The sequence below is a fragment of the Ylistrum balloti genome, unplaced genomic scaffold, assembly GCF_031769215.1.
Source record: "Ylistrum balloti isolate Yb309-2 unplaced genomic scaffold, AGI_CSIRO_Ybal_v1 Utg371048, whole genome shotgun sequence".
In the NCBI taxonomy this organism is placed as follows: Eukaryota; Metazoa; Mollusca; class Bivalvia; order Pectinida; family Pectinidae; genus Ylistrum; species Ylistrum balloti.
In genome coordinates, this window is record NW_026782580.1 from 466,748 (window position 1) to 487,635 (window position 20,888).

At 34.4% G+C, this 20,888-nt stretch overlaps 1 protein-coding gene across 1 annotated transcript in view; it reads right to left on the minus strand.

Annotated features, from left to right (window-relative positions):
- Positions 1–2,746: 2,746 nt before the first annotated feature.
- LOC132560296 (dynein axonemal heavy chain 12-like) overlaps positions 2,747–20,888 on the minus strand; it is a 42,731-nt gene continuing 24,589 nt past the window's right edge. The window contains exons 36-62 of the mRNA XM_060224963.1: positions 20,690–20,868; positions 20,144–20,336; positions 19,681–19,842; positions 19,261–19,455; positions 18,738–19,034; positions 18,305–18,562; positions 17,617–17,838; positions 16,787–17,317; positions 16,119–16,264; positions 15,721–15,935; positions 14,996–15,188; positions 14,453–14,645; positions 13,642–13,814; positions 11,906–12,046; positions 9,279–9,437; positions 8,688–8,832; positions 8,029–8,253; positions 7,318–7,497; positions 6,779–6,919; positions 6,234–6,371; positions 5,619–5,852; positions 5,118–5,303; positions 4,709–4,812; positions 4,298–4,502; positions 3,937–4,074; positions 3,563–3,660; positions 2,747–3,090 (exon numbers count right to left, since the gene is read on the minus strand). Of these exons, the coding sequence (XP_060080946.1) occupies positions 2,832–3,090; positions 3,563–3,660; positions 3,937–4,074; positions 4,298–4,502; positions 4,709–4,812; positions 5,118–5,303; positions 5,619–5,852; positions 6,234–6,371; positions 6,779–6,919; positions 7,318–7,497; positions 8,029–8,253; positions 8,688–8,832; positions 9,279–9,437; positions 11,906–12,046; positions 13,642–13,814; positions 14,453–14,645; positions 14,996–15,188; positions 15,721–15,935; positions 16,119–16,264; positions 16,787–17,317; positions 17,617–17,838; positions 18,305–18,562; positions 18,738–19,034; positions 19,261–19,455; positions 19,681–19,842; positions 20,144–20,336; positions 20,690–20,868 (5,310 nt within the window). The 3' untranslated portion in view covers positions 2,747–2,831. The remainder of the gene's footprint in view (positions 3,091–3,562; positions 3,661–3,936; positions 4,075–4,297; positions 4,503–4,708; positions 4,813–5,117; positions 5,304–5,618; positions 5,853–6,233; positions 6,372–6,778; positions 6,920–7,317; positions 7,498–8,028; positions 8,254–8,687; positions 8,833–9,278; positions 9,438–11,905; positions 12,047–13,641; positions 13,815–14,452; positions 14,646–14,995; positions 15,189–15,720; positions 15,936–16,118; positions 16,265–16,786; positions 17,318–17,616; positions 17,839–18,304; positions 18,563–18,737; positions 19,035–19,260; positions 19,456–19,680; positions 19,843–20,143; positions 20,337–20,689; positions 20,869–20,888) is intronic.

The following is a 20,888-nucleotide window of genomic DNA, read 5'->3' on the forward strand; positions in this document are numbered from 1 at the left end:
CCAAATGATTGAATTCTGACGTGACACTATCCCCATTAAGTTTGCTAACACAACTGTAGTGACCTCTCATGACTGACTTGTTTTTTTATCTGTACCACAGTGAATTTATTAACTTGATGTTGCCAAGTTCTTCACTTATTCATGATAATATCGATGTCTTGTTAGACAACAAGGAATTTATTGACCATGTCCATACAAATACAACGGACTCGTCTACATCCACTACGCTGTATGAGAAGTGTGATGGTTAGCATATTCAGGCACACTATTATTTTTTTCAGTTGATTCGACATTCAAGGGCTTGTTCTCAATATCCCTATTTCCATGAAAAGTGTCGATGCGGCAGACAATTTACAACACAGGATGTCGAGTTAAGTTGAAGATGATGGGGAAGTATTATGGTCGACATCATGATCTCATTAGGGAAATGTTCCATTTCCGTGTACGATATGAAGCGAGATGCTCGTTATCCAACCTGGTTTTCATTTGATCACATGGCATAGCCTGTATTATCCACGAAGCAGCTTACCCTTCCGGAACACCCAGTCTTATCCTCCTTGTAACTGTTCATGGTTCTCCACGTAAATATTTATTTCGTCCATATTTTGCCTCCCTTTAATAAAATTTCAGCTAGGATTTGTTCAGTTCTTGGTATTTTCTGGGTTTCTTTTTGTAATTTTGTTTTACGTTATGGAAACCAAATAAACATTAAAAAAAAAATTTAGTTTCAAGAATGAAATGGCTTTAATGTATAAAACACCTTAAAAGTGAAACCAATTCAGAATGTCTACATCGTTGTCTATCTGTAGTCTTCTGTGGGCGTGTGTAGGGATTTATAACCATTGCTCAGTAAAGATGTATATGTAGGGTGTCAGTTGATATTAAGTGGATCGATCTGTACCTACAGTTTGAGACACCAAGCAAGTCGAAACGGTCTGTTAAAAAAATCCATTTATGATATTGAATTTCCATGTAGCAGAGCTCAGAAAAAAAATATTGTATAAAGGTAAATTCAGCATTTTTGTTATTGGTGAATATAACAAATTAGTCAAATCTGTTGTATAATCCTTATCCTGGTAAACAGTTGGCACCAACACAGTGTTCCTCTGTGGAAATGTAATGGAGCAACAGTGGAAACACAGCAAGACAACAAAAGCATGGTTTCAATGTTGAATTCTTTACTCAAGTATAAATATATCACAGCTCATTGTATTTGCAACAAATGCATATTAAGTTATTAGTGAACAAAAATATAATACAAAACAGTAATATGTACAGGTAACATACTGACGCCAGGTAAATCAAATACAATCAAGGGGACGGAACTGGTACCTATTTAACAGATATTCACACTACAATTGTTTATCATAACATGATTTTATTAGCCATATCTACTGCATGAAAAGGAGAGTTTGGAAAAATGATTTCAACACCATGAAAGGATTGATGTTTTAGTGAAAGACACGCCTGCAAAATAAGCACATCTTGTAAAACAGATTTCAATTTCATTTCTTTAATAAAATGAACCATTGAAAATATACCTGTGGTACTGATATTATAAAGAAACTACATCCATGGTTCTTAAAAGTGACTGGACGGAATAGTTGAGTTTGATTAACAGTAAATAAAATGGATGGATTCTAGTTCTATCATCAGTATTACTCTTCATAAACAAATCCACAAAAATATAATCTAAGGATATATCTTCATAGATAGTGAATTATTACTCAATAAAAGAGTTACTGGAACCTACATGTACACTAGAATATTTTTCTATGCTTATTTAAATTCAAAATTCTTCCTTTTGAAATACACAGGCAATAATGTTTCAATATAAATACATGTATGCTAAATTTCTCAAATGTTAAATAAAGTCAGGAATATTATAACAGAGTCAACTTAATGCTATCTTTGAGATAACTTGTGCAACTTGCACAATAACAATGAAGGCAAATATAATTATCTCCCCTGATAGTGTCTATGGTATTGAGTTATCTACCCTTGGCAGACAATAAGATCTAAGAGTGATGAACTAATGATTTTTTTTTATTGTAAACAGTGCCGAGTGTCACTAAAAGTGACAACAGATCATATCTATTATACTATAAGTGGTTGCCGCAGCATTTAAGTAAATATACAAACAGTTGTGAATATTGATTTTTGATACACTTCAGTCCATGTCAACACACATGGGACTTTGTGGAACAGATAACATTCAATTCACACTCAGTGAAGTGATGACCATGAGATAAATTCTTTTGTTTCTCTGATATTAAAACTATTTGGAATGGGAATAACAAACATTAGAGGAAGATAACGAGACACACATACTTTGTAAACAAAATTCAAAACCTTTTATGGGTCAATATGTTATATACCGCATTTCTACAGACTTAAAGAACAGCACTACCTGTCACTGTGATTTCAGAATGTTTGACCAACAGATATATTTTATTATCACGAGTATATCATGCTGTCATCACAAGATAAAAGTATCTCAATTGGTTCCTGTACCACTATAGATATCAACATCATCACATCTAGGTTTATAATACCAATGAAGCAGATAAACATTCATAACTGGATTTAAATTACTTAGTTCCATTTTATTTCATGTTCTTTGACTGAACTCTCAATTTAGTTTAAATATACAAAAAAAAAAAAAAAAAAACAGTCAAAACTTGACCAGTGTCCACTCAAGAGTCCAGTCGAAACAGACTTGTAACCCCATACCCTAATTCAGTGTATTTTGGTGATGTCTAAATGTATGAATAAGTTACACAAAAACACATCCAAATTGGTAATCAGTTGGTTCTTGTCCAATGTCCACTTTAAGAGTCCAGTTGACAGAGGAGGGCCAACCCACGTTTGACCCAGTGTTCCCTGGTGTTGTCTGTGTTCAGTAGCACAGAGAGGACAAAGTTTGTTGAGTGACCAGTAGTGGACAGAACACCACGTCGGGCACTGGTCTTATAGACAGGACATTTGTAGCGGTCACCCTCCTTAATCTCGTCCTTTTTCTTTGGCTTGAGCCACATAGTAGGCAGAGCCTCATTTAAAATCTTGGGTAACTGTTCCACAATAACATTCCTGCAATAGATAATGAGGGGCAAAGTGTGAAAGGGATTTAGTTTTCCTTAACTCATTTTACTTTTAATGTAACTATTTCAATATTTTCACGATTTACTCCAGCCTAGAAAGAGAAACAGAATCCCTTGAAAATGATACAGTATGTACTTTTTTCTGGTGTACCTGATGTTTTTATTTAATTTGATTGGTTAAAAACTTCATTTCTATAAAGAGAAGGTGCAGGAGGGATAGTTTTAATCTACAGATAAAGGACAGAATAATAATCAATTTTCTATCAATAAAAGGATGAACTTTTTATCTATCAATACAAATTATAGAGGATAAATGATTATCCATATATAAGTAAATACTATACTTTATTGGGTAAAATGATCTATTAATTGAAAAAAGACTTTTTGAACTTTGTGCACTGGTATGTTGTGAAGATGATCAACCTTGATTCATAAATAGAGTATCTATAGTGGTAACTTACTTGTTTTTGTCCCATCTGGCCCCATCACAGAAGAGCCCGTAAATATAGACACCATCCTCTGGAGCCTCATCTATAAGTGTGTGGTCCACAGACATGACCTAAGGACAAGGCAACATGTACAATGATGGAAACCATCTCATTCAAAAAGTTACATTCTCTGTGTCTAACTTTGATAGAACTATTGGGATTAAAAATTAAAATTAATTTAGATTGCCATTTTGTTTCTCAGACAGCAGTTTGATTGTTTGTTTTCAGTATTTGTGTGAATGATTACAATATAAATCTTGGAAAGCAAATTAAAATACATAGAGCTGATGTATCTTGTTTTCCTTTGTAAATTTTACATTTGTCTTGAGATAAAAATGAATAGCTACCTCAAAGTCGTAAGCCAGGATATCAATTGGTAGGGTGTATTTCCTGGCAAAGTTCTGCATGGCACCTGTCAAGAAAGCCTGGGTAAAGAAGAATCCAGACACCCAGAAGGTTGGTGGCTTCCCTTCATCATACCATTTCTGTAACACACAGGTCCAAAGGTTTTATATAAATCAAAACTTGATTGTGTCTATGGGAAGAAATTACTATGTCATCATCAAAATTATTGTACAAAAGACATGCATGTGGACAGTACCTTTCCATACAAATCTAGAATATGATGCCGTAGACCTGAATAATAAATTGACTTGCTTCACATAGTTGTTTCGTCTTTTTATAACTTAATTAATTCATTCAATTTACCTGAAGGAATTTAAGTCTCTCGAGGAAATCAATGATGTAGCTGCCGAGTGGCTTAAGTGAGGGGTAGGATCTCTTTGCCCACATGGCGGGTAGTCTACCAATGAGGAGACTGGCAGCGAGGGCCTCCAGCTCTGATGACATGACCACCAGACCCTTTATAGCTTTCTGTAGGTTACTAAGACTGGAGCTTATGATTGACAACAGCCTAAAATATAAAAAACAATGAAGTCACCAAGAATAAAACTCTAGAAAACGATAAGATTATAAGAACATTTGAAAGTTTGATGTCATGAAACTTTTGCCAATCTGTAAAAACACAAAAAAATGATTGAAAAACATTTGCACTAGTATTTTACCACAGAATCATCAATTCCTGAGTCATACAAAATGAACTCAGAGGGAGTGACTTACCTATTGAATCTCTCCATCTCCTGCACCAATACAGTATTCATGCTTTCATTGTACACCACAGGATATTTCTTTGTTGCCACTTCAATATCATATAACTTCGGGAGCTAAAAATAAAATTTAATGGTGTTACTTATCCCTATCAGAGGAAGTACTTTGAGAATACTCCCATAAGAGGAAGTACTTTGAGAATACCCCCATAAGAGGAAGTACTTTAAGAATACCCCCCTTCGAGGAAGTACTTTGAGAATACCCCTATAAGAGGAAGTATTTTGAGATTACCCCTATAAGGGGTAGTACTTCGAGACTACCACTTCATGAGGTAGGACTTTGAGAAATTGAGATTTCTGTAACACATTAACAAGAATGCCATTGCTGATGGAAAATTGATAATAGGGCATTGTAATATTACCTTGGCAAGGATACCTGCAGCCATGTTATAAAGACTAGTGTCTGTGTCACCACCGCCTCCTCCAGATCCACGTCCCTTTGTGAGGAGTACCGAGTCAAACAAGAGAGTCGTGTCCTGAAGTTCCTTAGAGATGTCAACATTTTCATGCATACCAAAAACCTCAGGAGTCTGTTGCTGTGGCAAGTTCTAGAGGAAGATAAAATGGAGAAAAAAGTGATAAACAGCTGTCTTACATAAAATTTTCATACCAGTGTTTCACACCGATATACAGACAGTAATATAACAATTTTTTGGAAAAAATTGATTTATTCAAGTACAAAGAAAATATCTAAACCGAATTTCAGAGAACAGAAATGTCTTCACAATCAGTCACATTGTAGTTATCATTTGATACATATCTAACATCTAGGGAGAAATTTATTTAAGTAGAGTCTCTGTAATACTTTTAAGAACTTAGTTCATATAGTATTGACCATAAGAAAAAAAAATAAAATTCCTTACCTTGATGAACTGGACATAGTCATTATATGAGCCTTTTGGTGGAGAATAGTAGGTGCCACTGACTGAGAACTTGTAGCGTTGTTCATCAATGATGTTAGCGTTGTAGAAATCGGCCATTGTAGTGAGAAGACAACGTCTGTCCCAGTCATCCGTAACACGTCCACCATAGTTACATTCACCCGTCATGTACTTAAGTGCATCGTATGGAATTTCATCATACTCATTGATAAACATCTGCAGAAAATTTAAAACACAGTAAATCTCTATTTTGTTATAAATCTTTAGTCTCAATTGTATACTATATGGCATCACCTATTTTCCTGTTGTCTAATATATACAATACACAATAACATTCCTCTCATTGTCTAATAAACAAGAGTTCAGGCACACCCTTCCCACCATACAAATTAATGTGGGTGCATATGAGGGAATCAAGCATTTTAATCACTGCTAAATAAAACATCTATCAAAACTTTTTGTTTTCTTCCTGTAAAAAGAAATGTCTATTTCCCGTCATTCTATACTTTGATCCAAGAATTCTTTTAGTATTTTATTTCATTTTGAGATATAATATGGAGATGTTCCTAATTGGTTATTGGTACAAAAACCAATTACCTGTAGCTGTCGGACAGAAATCCTCATGTCTGACTCATTAAAACCATACGGGATGTTCCAACCGAGGGGTCCAAACTTCCGCCTTTCCTGGACCAAAGCATGGAAGAAGCACAACCCAAATAGAAGCTTCTCAAATTGCTGCAAACAAAGAAATACATCTTTTGGAAAAGTTGCATTTTAGATGAAGGATAAAACAAGTAAAACTTGTGTAGATCATTTTTAAGCAGTTCAATGTAAACAGAAAGCACAAATCTATGGCATACATAGAGGGGTTCAATTAGAGGGGTGCAAGTGCATAATTAAAGGTTGACTTTAGCAAGTTTCAGTATTATTTATATTAAAAAAGATTGGTGCACTAATATATTCTAAAAGCTGTTGTAATAATTGCTTGAAAAAGTTGGGTAGAAAAATATAAAACTGAACTGAAGTTTGTCGCACATATCCAGTACAAATGCATATGTTATTTTCTGTAATGTTTTGTAAAGTTTCAACTGTTTCAAGCAAGTTACACAAAAGCTGTTTTGATATCAATTAATGCCCCATACCAGTTCTTTGCCTGGACAACCGACAAAGAATTCAGGATCACTGATTGGATCATTGAGGTAAGACTGGAGTAGATTCTGTCGCAGTCCAGTAGGAGGTTCATTAGTCATTTTAACACCGTTCTGAAGCACTGTAACTGGGAACTGAAACAAAGTACATAAATATTATCTAAGAATCTAGTTTCATTCTGGTTCATGTCAAATAACTCAAATATAAATGAAAAATATTGAAACTTTTGAAAAAGTTCAGTCATGACCTGGGATACTCAAATTTGACAAAAACAGCTAAACATCTTTTTCACATTCTGAGACTTTTTAATTTATCAAAAATATAAATGGAAGCCCCTGCTGCAATACCATTTCCTGTTATAGATTATTATAATCCCTCAATGAACTATCTGGTTCTGATAAGAAAAATAACTTTCCACTATTGCAATAAGCTGTTTTTCTTTGAAAATTTTGTATACATAATTTTTAGTGTGTTTAAGCTTAAATTTTCATCAAAGATTTTGTTTAAATCTGATCACATGAAAGAGGTGTACCTTATCTGAAGGATAACTGGTCAACCACAGTCTGAATTCTGGGTTGATGTTTTCTGGACTGAATTCCTCACAAATCTTCTCAAGGGCGGACATCCAGGAAACAGCTAAATGACAGTTCTGTAGTACAACCCATGATCCATCCTGTTTGGCATTCTCTATCATCTTACTGGCTATCGGGCCCTGCAGTCATGCATAACACAATGTCTTTGAGAGATTTTCTCTAATACCACATTTATCTTGCAAAAAATAGTGGGGTCAACATACAAATCCTTCGTAAAAGTCAGGGCTTATTACAGGACATTTAATTAACATTTGTTGGTAATTCTACTGAACAACAATAGCTGTAAGTGGGCTTATTTACCAGGCATGAACTTTTTATTTGAAAAATGTGTTATTTAAAACCCAAAGAAACAGATCATTTGCTTTCTTCATAAACAGAAAAAATATTCCACATTTTTTTTTGAAAGTGTGTTTAGATATTTAAGGATTTCTATTTAAATTTATCTCTAAAAAACTCTCATCAAATATAATACTATACAAATGTTAGTGTAAAAGCAACAATATCTTGCCAAATGGATAATACAAAATTTTCAACAAATGTCAACCTCTTTATATATACATATATAAAAAAAACTTTATAACAAAAGATTTGAAATGAAGATATATGATTCCCAAGACAAATCTGATACCAACCACCACCTTTAAACTTACCTGTCCCTGCCCAAGAGATATGGAGTTGAATTTATTTCCACCAAAGCCCTTATCCTCGGCAAACTTGAGCAGAGCCATAATTGGATCAGCTCCAGGAGACAAGACAAAGATCAACGGAGAACAGCAGTTAGAATCGGCGTAACTCTTGGCTAGATCAAACGGAGGAGGTTCTACAAACTTCTTACCAAGCTTTTCACGGACAAAGTTGGTAATAGCCGGATTTACCTTAAAACATAAAAGAAATGTTACTGATGAAATTCTTTCCAAGCAACTTTTAAAGCATTTTTGAGAGAATTTAATTGAGAACATTTATAAAAATGAACTTTAAACTTATTCGGTGTTTATGTTGATGTTAGACAAATCAGGTTGTGCATTAAGTGAAAATGTTCACAAAACTTCTCACATCAATTCATGTTCAATTCTGTATTCTAGGTAACAGGTCTGAATTTTGCCAACATAGAGTGGGATTTACCTGTCATAAGGAAGTAATAATATGGAGAAAATCATTGAAATTGTAGTATCAATTACTGAAGAGAACAGATGAACCATGCCAGTTATACAGTAAAGAATGTATCATAACTGAAAATTCTTTTCAAGTCATACTCTGACCAAGATTTTCTTTTCTACTGGAATTATTTCAGTAGAAATATAGTCCACACCTTATCCGGTCGAATGACTCGGAGAATCATCATCTTCTGGAACTCATTGGCATCCTTATCCCAGGGTTCTGGTAATATCTCGTTGTGTGGCTCTCGTGAATTGTAAAACTTCTTCCAAGCATCAAGGTTCTTTATAAAGTGAGGCCTGTACACAGTTTGAAAATGGATCTAAATTCCAGTAACATATCAATAACTTCAAATTTTAAATTTTCACAGTCTGTATTAAATCAAAATTAAAGATAAAATGTATTTGGAAATAGTTTAAACTTTTTATCACCAGAAATTCTTTAAATTTTCAAAGTGTTTTCATAGAAGATTTATTCTGCAGATGGTCTTATTCCAATTTAAAGACTGATTCAAACCTGAAAGGTGAAATCTTATGAATCCTCAATCCATTTCAGTTTCAAATACTGCCAAACAATTTCCATAAATTTTGCAATTAGAAACAAATTTGCAGAAGTTAATCATCACAAATTCAGAGAGGATTGAAAGTTAATTGCAGCGAACATGTTGTGAAACAGAAGTCACTTTACTTGATAGCTGTGATAGAATATTGGTTTACAATAAAACGGTTGACAAATCCATACACACCTTAACTTTTTGAAATGTTTCAGGTCTGAGAGTCGACACAATTCATCCCAGCTCTTGTCTAATAGCCAAGTTGGGGCTGGATTAGCCATGGTGTTTTCCAGACCAACACCACCGGTGAGGAAGAACATGAGCTCTTCTGAATCCATATCGTCCTTGGCTCTATCAACAGAAAGGTCAAAGGTTGGCATATTGGTCTTTAAATCGGATACTGCATCCTACCAATATATGCTGATATATGATGTTTAAGGTGAGACACTTATAAAGATTTTAAAATTTACTTCATCAATATTCAATCTCTTGTTAGTTGATACACACCAAATATAACATAAAGAATTTCTATATGAATTATCAATGTAAATTCTAAGATATAAATGTAACATATTTATTAATTTATGAAATTCATTTAACTTATGAAAAACATATTGCATAATTTTAGATAAAAGACACAATATATCATTGTATGTACAAGATATTATTCAACAAATACATGAAACACTATATTTTCAAGGTGAAATCATAAATGGAATAAATGATATGCAATAGATATAATCTAAATCATTTTACACACGTGAGTGTTTTATAATAATTGTGACTCTGACCTTTGTTCCTCCGGCCACTAAGGTTTGTGTTTAGTAGATTAGGACCAATCAAGTTAAAATACAAAATTACCACTCAACCCATTTTTACATGAATTTAATACGAGGTCTCAAAAATTATGAATCAAAACTGTTATATTCTTGTGCAATTTTTACATGGTAAGTTACTTAAGTTGACCCTTCAACACTATAATTTCAGTATATGTTAATGATATCGGGAATCACTGTTGAATAGATATCCCATTCTGACCTTATATACATTCCATTTCTTCAAATTAACAGTCTATATATAAATATTGATCATTGTAGGGTCCAGTTATCTTAATTTCATTTATAGCAACAATGACCTTGACCTTTAATCTGAATCTTTATCTCCAGTACAGAATTTGTGCTCAAAGAAGATGGAAGTTATTTTATGTAAAACAGCAGACAGTTCAAAAACTACCATCACAAAAACAACTACAAAATCAAGTAAAGCTTATTGATGAAACCACATATAAAACTACTAGCACGTCATTGATATCCACATACCAGATAGATTCAGCGACAAATTCTTGGTGAATATTTACGCGGTGAATATTTTTTCAAAAATATTAAAATGTGAGTAAATCATTACAAAATCACAAAAAAAAGAAAATACAAATACAATATCATCTTGGCAAATAAAACAATCATGAGAAAATCACACCAAACAAAATGTTGCCAAACAGCCTAAATAAGTATCACTCTTAAAATTTACTGAATATTTTCTTCTGGTCTCTCTTATTATCAATGTGATCTTTAGGCCATTTGGCAACATTTGATAACAAAAAGGCTAACACACAAAAACCAAAACAAGAAAGAAAATGAGTTTCAATTGAAATGTTAATAAGAAGCAAAAAATAATTAAAATATGACAAAGAGTCATGCCAAACCATTTCAATATTTCACTCAGTTTCATACTTACAACAACATGTTTGAACAGAGAACGAAAGAAAAGAGCAGTTTGTCTTTTTCAAAGAGGGATCGACAAACATTACAGTAGAGACTGTATGTGAAGTAGTCAGATAGGTATCGTAAACGACGCTCCAGAATCTTGGATTTGTTGCTGAAAAACATGCAGAATAAACATATATAGCAAACTCGTATACAAGCTGTTGACAACAGCTATCCCCTTTTTCCAAGGTCCCTGCAGGCACTGGTTGAGTGTCCATGGATGGCTAAAAAGACTTCACATGACAGGTGACAACATAAGAGAAATACCAGAGACAAAAGTCTCTGACTAATACTATATTTACAATCATGTCTTCATGGTAGTTTTTCAAGATGGTGCATGATAACTGCCATCCCTTTGTTTAAATTTTCTGATTTTTACTCCAAATTGTTACACATGTATTCTAAATATTTTCTAAACCATATATTCATGCTTTTGTCTTTAAAGTATTATATCAAAAAGGAAAATGCAAATTCCATTTTTGCCTCTCACTTTCTCTCCATTTCAATTTTTCAAAATTAATGGCTATGTAGTAGATCTAAAAAGTTCTCCCCTCAGACATGTCTGTAAATACAGTAATCGCACTAAATTCTGAACCCAAACTCCATTTTGATGTCAGTAAATACTAATATAATATATCTAAACTAAATGTTGGTGAAAACAGAGTAATGAAGAAAGTCTGATAGAGACAATATCTTTAAAACATAATTTTAGTAAAAGTTATGACATGAAAATATAGTGTTGGGTTCAAAATTCTTGTACTAAAAGCTCTGTTTGTAGGAGGCTATACATATATATATATAGTGAGTATAGAAGTGCGCATTCTGTACATGAATATACTGTACAAGAAAGTGAGTATATGAGAGTGTCAGAGTAAGTATGCAGGAGTACGCAACTTACAGAGTACCACTGGTGTATAATTGTGAATACACAAGTGTAGCAAGTATGCAGGAAGATTGTTGAGCGAGCTCTGGGTTATGAGTACTTTAGGAGTAACGACTATACAGGACTAGACGATACTATAACTATACTCCACATTTTCATGTGTGTATACTCACAACTGTAGATTTGCACACAGTAGGAATGCAAACACGAGCTTATGCATTGCAAATATTGAGCGTGTTATATTGTCATATAACTGAAACTGGAAGTGATCCTTCAAATATCGCAGACGGCGTTCCAAAATCTTGGATTTATTACTGAAATAAGTTGATGACAGGTATAATATTATAAACTTATCCAAGTAAAATTTAAATTTGTTGGAATAAGAATAAATTTTCCCATTTTTCTTTATCAGATGATATTTTTGCTTATTTCAAATAAATTCCATACACCTTCATAACACATTTACAATCAAACTTTAATGAGATTTCACTCTAATTGAAGCTAATGTTATCAGGAGCTAATTGTGAAACTTTGTAACCTAAACTTTTGTCTTAACATCATCATATCTATCATTATGTAGATCCTTTTGTATTCCTGTATCATCCTGCAATAAGCCAGAGGACAACACATGACTTCTTACCCATTGTGGGGAGATGGACTGATTACAGGACCATTCTAAAGCATTGGTCTGCATTTTTTATTTGGTGAACAGCATTATACATTAGTGGGCTTATAATCACTAGGCATGTGCTTACTGCCAGAAAAATATATGTGATTTTATAGGACAACAATAAGACAGGCCAGAAAAGTTTTTTATATTTGTATTTCTTTATAGTGAATCACAATCAAATGTGGGCCGAGGGTTAGGAGAAGGCTTGCAGACCAATTTAAAACAGCAAAATTCTACAATTATTCCAATTGATAATAAGGTGATAAAATGAAAATGTTCAATACAGGTTTTCCTTGTGATGTGAATATAATGCTTTAACAAAAATTAAACAATTGTGTTTTTTCAAAATGGATGAAACAAAATTATGAATTTGTTGGTAATACTACTGGTGATCAAACAAGCTGGGAAAGTTTGTGCAATTTTAAAACCCCAAAAGAATATTAGTGTTATTTACTGGGTGTCATGATATACTGAATTAGAAATATAGGTAAATATGTACAAAGAGCAAATTATCATAAATATTCACAATATGAGGTGGATTTAAATATGAATGGAACTTTCGGTTGAAGGAAACTGACCATAACAGCAATGGTCATAGTTTCAATGCATATATTTCAACTGTTATGTGAATTTGTATGGAAACTCGCAAATCTACAAAAATAAACCAGCATATCAATCAATATTTTTATTCTAATACATTTTGTTTAAAATTTCTACATTTTCTTTACCAATACCAGTCAATATCAATATTAGTTTAAGATATGAATAATTAATGATATCTAATTAGAAGAAACAATTCATCATTTATTGAAAATAAGATAAATACAGAGTTCATTATTTCCATGAAACAACCTTGACAAATTTTACTAAAATATGGCGATTAAATTTTGCATCATACATTTATTAGACTAATATAATATACACTACTGAAAAGTCAGTGTAACATAGCAACATGGTAATTCTGATCTCTCAGGACTTACACACTTATGGAATCTATGTCAGTCACACCTACTGAGTAAGTATGTTGTTTGTGATAGATGACAGACTATTGCTGACGTTAATGGTGGAATAGTTGTTACAGTATATTACAATCTGTCATGGGTATTGTTTATTATATGCCTTGCAAATCAGCAGAATTGTTAATTCCATGAAAATTCCCACCCATAACGCAAAAATCCTATAGAAATTGTTTTAAAATTATCCACTGAATAAATTCACTCAAATAGGTGTATGCTGTACCTGTCTTGAATGGATGCCACATAGAGGTTGACGAACCAGGTAAGTGAATACTGGTACATTGGATCAATATTTGGCAGGTCAGCAATGGAGAAAAACAAGATGGAGGAGTGCTTTGCGATTGGTCGGTAACCCATACGAGAGGTGTCAATCTTTTGTTCTGTTTCTTCAGCAATCTGTAATAAGAGGATGAAGGAAACAAGATTTAAACATACTTACCAAATTTAGTCATTCGCATGGTTATTGATTGATTAACCTTTTTTTAAAACATTAAAACTGTCCATGAGTTTATAGAGAAATGTAATTATGGAATGATGACAGGTCAAGAAAAGGCCATTATCTCAGGCAAATGAGCCATTCATTTGTCAGTTTCTCTCAAGGTACAGCTACATAATTGGACTCTCACATTGGAAGGATATCTATATAATCATTTATTGGAGTGCATTAGGTTAAATTCATTTTACCTTTGAGTACATTCCCATTCTTTATGCTACAACTGCTAAGGTTTAGAGAGTAACAACTGCTGGGGTTTAGAGAGTAACAACTGCTGGGGTTTAGAGAGTAACAACTGCTACGGTTTAGAGAGTAACAACTGCTGGGGTTTAGAGAGTAACAACTGCTAAGGTTTAGAGAGTAACAACTGCTAAGGTTTAGAGAGTAACAACTGCTAAGGTTTAAAGAGTAACAACTGCTGGGGTTTAGAGAGTAACAACTGCTGGGGTTTAGAGAGTAACAACTGCTAAGGTTTAGGCTAGTCAATCGTTGGAGGCACTTGCTATCAGTTTTATAAACAAAAAGAAGAAAGCATGAATACCTTCTGTTTCTTGGAGATCTCGTCGGAGAGGATCTTTGAGGAGTCAAGGACCTTGATGGCTGATTCATCCTCCAAAATGTTGCCCTCTGAAGCAGACAGAGTGTGTAGGATCTTGTCCTCAATCTCCTTCAGTGCCTTTTTGTTAGCAGCACTCTGTACAATAAGGGCTTGCCTCTCCTCTTCAAGCTCCGGTCTGTAATATGAACAAAATTAATGGTGTTCAGGGTCAAACAATCTACAGACATAACTCTAAATTGAGACCACCTGTGTTAGGATACCACTTTTGAAAAGTTCTCATTACAGCTATGTTCATGTGAACTAAATCTTTTATAAGAGACCAACTGTGTTAAGAAACCAATTACTTCATGAACTTTCAGAGAATGTACTCCATCTATAACAAAAAGCATTCCCTGTCTACTGAGCTGAACATCTGAAGCACCCATTCTTAGATTTATCTATTCTGAAAACCAAATTCTGATGAACCAAAGATGAAATCAGTATGTAATAAATTGGAAGGACAGGAGAGAACAGGTGATCACTAACCTTTCCTTGGCGACAACTATTCCTAGCAACTGATCCTCCAGACCCTCAGGTGTGATCATGAAGTTGAGGAGGGACACTTTGACTGCCACCTCAGGCAGGTAGTGAGGGTTCCTAAGCTTGGTGGTGATGTAAAATCGGAAATCTTTACTGTACTCTATCACGTTTTCTCCCAGTCGGATCATCTCGACGCCACCTACATCGCAGCAAAAAAAAAAAACCCAGTTAATCGCAGGAGAGGTAGAGGTGAGCCACTGGGAAGGTGACAACTTTAAAATATTGACAGAGAATTCAAAACAAACATGACACTTTGGTGTATTTTTTAACAATCTCATTAATAACATGTACACAACAGATGTTTGATAATTTGATAACCAACTAATAATACAGTGGTTTGTCACATTTTAAAAGTTCTTGCAAAATCTCACCTACATAATATAAAGAATATTGAAAAATATTTGTTTCCATTTCATATGAGATTTATAAAACTCATAACAAAATAGTGTATCAGTTTACCATGCCTAAAGCTCACTTAAATGAAAAATTCTTGTTTTTATCAATCTTAAAGGAATGGAAATTCATGTAAGATCTATGTCTGTCCCTAACACAGCCATTACACACACAGTTTGAAAATTACAAATACAAGTTAAAACTTTCACATCCGAAATTTGAACAGAAACCAAAGCTTACCTAGCAATATAGAAGGAAAAACCGATCTTCATTCTTACCTTGTTTGTAGGTCTGTTTCAAAAGTAGAGGTTCAAGGGAAGGATCCAGCTCCTCTGTGACATTTTCAAGCAGGAGGGGGTTTCCAAACTGGATACAGTTTTCCAAAACCCTCATATAGTCGAGATCTGTGAACTTGATAACAGCCAGCTTATGGTCCTTCTCCATATTCTTCACCCATTTGTTAGCCTGGCCTTGAGGGTCAATCATCAGAGGCCTGCAAAGTGAGTTTAGGTGCTTTTGATGACAAACATAAGAGTGACAAAGAATCTAGGTAGGGAAATAGAAAGGTCTGTTGTTTCTCTAGTTAGATAGACTCTAGGATCAAATAAAAGTTTAAATGTATGACGAAAAAAGTGATAAAGAATAAGATGTTTTAGAAACAATTTAATGCTCATACCATCTTCTGGCATTGGCCACAATCACACCATTGTCTATGGAGAAACTATCTCTTGGTAGTCCTGCAATATTCCATGCCTGGATTTTGATTGGTTCCCCAAGGGTTTTGCTGAGTGAAAATTCCTGCGAGCATGGGATTTGTCGTTCCTAAGGAAAGAACGCCATATTTTAAGATATATTTTGTAATCAATTTTCAAACGACACATATGAAAAAGATTACCTGTATTAGATGGCAGTGACAACTTGTATCACATAGTAATAATTACACCCTGTATCATATGTAAATGATAACCTGTATTACATGATAGTGATTACCTGTATTATATGGTAGTAATTACCTGTATTATATGGTAGTAATTACCTGTTTTATATGGTAGTTATTACCTGTTTTATATGATAGTAACTACCTGTATTATATGGTAGTAATTACCTGTTTTATACAGGAATGATTACCTGTTTTATATGGTAGTTATTACCTGTTTTATATGATAGTAACTACCTGTATTATATGGTTGTGATTACCTGTTTTATACAGGAATGAATACCTGTATTATATGGTAGTAATTACCTGTGTATTATATGGTAGTAATTACCTGTATTATATGGTAGTAATTACCTGTTTTATATGGCAGTAATTCCTATAGGTCTAAGTAGCTATGATGTACTTACAGTGCAAGCCTTGACCCAGTCAACAGTACAGCTGTCTCTGTAGGCTAATGTAAATGGCCCAAGATAAGCAATCACTCCAGCAGATATCAGTACGTCTCCCACTAAATTGTCATATATGTTCTGAAGGTTGGCTGCTGCATGTGTCCATCTGTCTTTCTCACCACCTAGACCTCCAATCAGCTTCTCTGCTCGAACCAATTTCTTTCCGCACAAGTCCACTTGATCCTCTAGCTGTTGCTTTTTCGCTGTCATATCCTCAAAGGTTGATTTCAAATCAGCTAGACGCTTTTCTACTGCTGCCAACTCCGACCTTTTGGCATTCAAAGCCGACATTGTGGTTTTGAGATCTGCTTCAGCTTCTGCTAATTTTTCCTTTTTAGGACCTACAACTTTAGCTACACGATCATAGATTTCCATGGCCATAATCCACTTACACAATCCTTCAGCAGCAGAGGATGCATTTGCGACCTTAGCAGGGTCAAACTCTGGATTAGGAATGTACTCTTTCCTGATTTTTGTCATTACATGGACCTGTCAGTAAATAAACACGACAATGACAAAACATAAAGTGCAAAACAGAAAAATAACTTGAGGGAAGAAATGAACACTTCTGATTTCATGAAAACATGCAGCTTGTCCTTGTTGGAAAATTTTCTATATAATATAAATGATGAACTTGATTTTAGCTCCATGTAAAAACTGAAGTTTAGCTAAACTTTGTTAAGAAATGAAGTCGAAAACGTAAAGTAGAAAAATCACTTGTAACTTGAATGGAAAAAACGTTTTAATAATGGAAATTGTAATGTTCCACATGAGAAATAATAACATACTGGAATATTGTCCTTGTCATAGTCCTTCAACATGCTGAGGAAGCTCATGTCTCCTAAGAGTTTTTTAGAGGGACCCCAATAGTCCATTATCTTCTGTCCTGGTTTGTCTGGGTCGTTTATCTTGTCTGGTTTAATATCTTTCATTACACATACAGCTGCCATGACAAGCTTCACACCAGACGGTGGACTCTTCATCGACTTCACAATGGTAATGTCAGCAGGCTATAATATATGTAAGAGAAAATTATAATTTTTGAATTTCTGTTAAATTACAGAACAAAAATTGGATCACAGCAATACAAACTAACTCGTGTACAGTATTATAGAATGGCAAAATCATCATGAATTGTCAAATTTTAGCAATGTAGTGCATTGATAAATCTGTGTATTTCTATCTTTATGTACAAAAACAATGAAAAACTGCAATTAGTGTAAAAATAAGATGCAATGCTTTAAACACAAAAGGCACTAACTATTATAAGATAACTACTACAAACTAAATGTTTACATCATTTCAATATTAGATATTTCAGCATGTTCTGTATGGATGCCTCAAGTTCAAATCAAACTTCTGTAACATCCAATTCTAATCAGAAATAAAACTGTTTGATGCAGAAGTTTTTTTCATTTCAATAGATTATTTTTTTTAATTTTCAAATTTCATATGTCCATGGTATATATACTTCACCTTGAGTGTATTAAGGGCAGCTAAGGCTGCCTCCAGGGCAGGAATGGCCTCTGCTAGGTCAGCCTCACATTCGTCTTTGAGGGCTTGAGCACTTGCTGCTTGTTCATTGGCGACTGCCTCGTCTGCCTTAACAACTTTACTTGTGGCTTCAACTTCTACAGATTCCTTTTCAATGACCACCATCATTTTAGAGTTTTCTGCCTGGCTTTTCACTAGCTGTGGCTGCAGTTCCTCCAGCTCAGTCTGCATTTCTGCCACCTAGTGGATGACAAGGCCAGATAAAAAAATGTAAGATTCTATTCTATTGATACCATTACCCTTATATCTATATCCTTAAAAGAATTAAACAAAATTCATGAATATTAAAAACAAAGTCATAGAGTTTCTTAAGGATTGGTTGGGTAGTCTAATTTAAAAATTCATTGTTCCTTACCTGTGTTGCAGCAAAGGCTAACTTTTCCAGACCCACAACATATCTTCTCTTTGCTTTCATTGTTTCATCTTGTTTACTCTTGAGGAGATTTTTGAAAGAGTTAATCAGTTCTAGATACGAGGTAGGAGTCACATAATTATGACGGCCCAGTTCATTCAGGAATTTGTCAGACAATTTGGTTGTACTCTGATGGAAATACTTCACAATGTGAACAGTCTCCACTTTTTCCCGATCTTCCAGTTCTACTTGCTCCAAGAATTTATTGGCAACTCGTTCCAGGGCATCCTCTGGCCAAGGCTAGAAACGAAGAAAATGATTGTTTTAAGTAAGTCATCATTAGGACAACAAAGGTCCTGAGAAACATAATCACAATATCAATGAATCAATTATAAGGATATCAAAGAATATCAAGTATTGCAGGGTCAAATACTATCGAATGTGTGTTTCCAGCACTAGTCTTGCCTAGTTTCTGTTTCTACTTTTTGTCTATGTCAGATTTATAAAATGATTTCAAAACATTTACCTGGAACCAATCAATGGTACAACAGTTGATGAGGGCTGGGAACTGCCTAAGTCGGTTGCGGAAGGCATCTCCAATGGGACTGAAAGCAATGATAATGTGGAGGTTTTCTCGACAACGGTTCACAAAGAATGCAAACAGCGAGAGAGGACTAAAGTCAGCATTCTTATCACCAGCCTGGGCAACTGGTCGCACTGCCTGAATAACAAAAATAAAACAAGGAAAAATTACATACTGAATTATTAATTCATTGAAACATACCATATCGTTATTTTGAGTTTTTTGGGGGGGATATAATTAACAAGAAATCCAGTGACTTGTTGTCTGTGTGTTCAATGACTTTGACTGATGCAGTGAAAAGCAATTTCTTCATTATTATTGATTATTTTATCATAATTGATTTGTTCGTCCTGAATTGCCTACCTCCATTATTTCTGCTTTCTCATCTGTAGCGAACAAGTTGGGCACCTCGCCAGTGTTGAGTAAGTTATCTATGTCCTCCAAAAAGGATTCCTCTTTGATCTGAGTGTCAGTGATGAGGAAGACAGTGGTGTTACCCTGACAACCGGAAGCTTTCAGCACCGACTGGTATCAAACAAATAAAAAAACTGTTAAACATTTACCCACACAAACTCATCAAAACAACAACAGGATTAAAAAATGTTTATTAAGACCTTGAGACTTCAAAAATGAGGGCTTCAGACTACTTCTTTTCCTTATCTCTAGAAACATGAGAGTTAACATTACATTGCCTTAAAACTCCCCATCATATTCGTTAACAGACTCTTTGGTGTGTGCAGCCATTTCTCTTCAGGCCTGGATACCAGCCTTTACAGAAGAAAAGTGATGAATACCTACATTACTGGAGCACTAATAACTGACCTACCTTTATGTCTTCTCTCCATTCCACTTTGCCGTAACTTTTAGAGATTTCTGGCTGGAACATATTGTAGCCGGCCATGGCGGTGGCAAGTTTTGTTAAAGATTGTCGTCCACTTCCTCCCACACCTACCAACATGGCATTACCTCCTGGGATTCGTAAAATACGGCAGATACGGGACAAATGCTCCAGCACGTATCTAAAGAATCAAAAGGAAATAATTCATATGTCGTACATCAACTGCAAATTTTTTCAGTACAAATAACACCTTTACAGAAATACATTGCAATTTATTTTTTATAAATTTGAATTGTTTTATTAACCACTGACCTATCTATCCTGCAAGTCTATATTAGGTAATAGGTCCACCTATTAATATCGTTGATAAGTAGAATTACCAACAAATGCTAATTCATTGTCCTGTAATAAGCCCATCCCCTGACTTTGAGGATATGAGTTGGCCCCAGGACTTTTCACAAGATATGAATGGTAATTTAAAGGCTATACTGACTTGCATTTGATCCTACTTGTCATAGTCATCAAAATAATCACCTGAAGATAACAAGATTCATCCTGTTTTTGTGGGTGTTATTGTATTCCTCAAGACATGTCTCCACGACTGTGTAGAACTGGTTGATGTCCTTCACCTCATCATAACACCGATCCTCTACTTCAGCATCAGGGTTCATGTAGTCTCCAAACATCAAGCTCCTAAGGTCTTCCTCGGCCACCTGGGTAAACAATACATTCA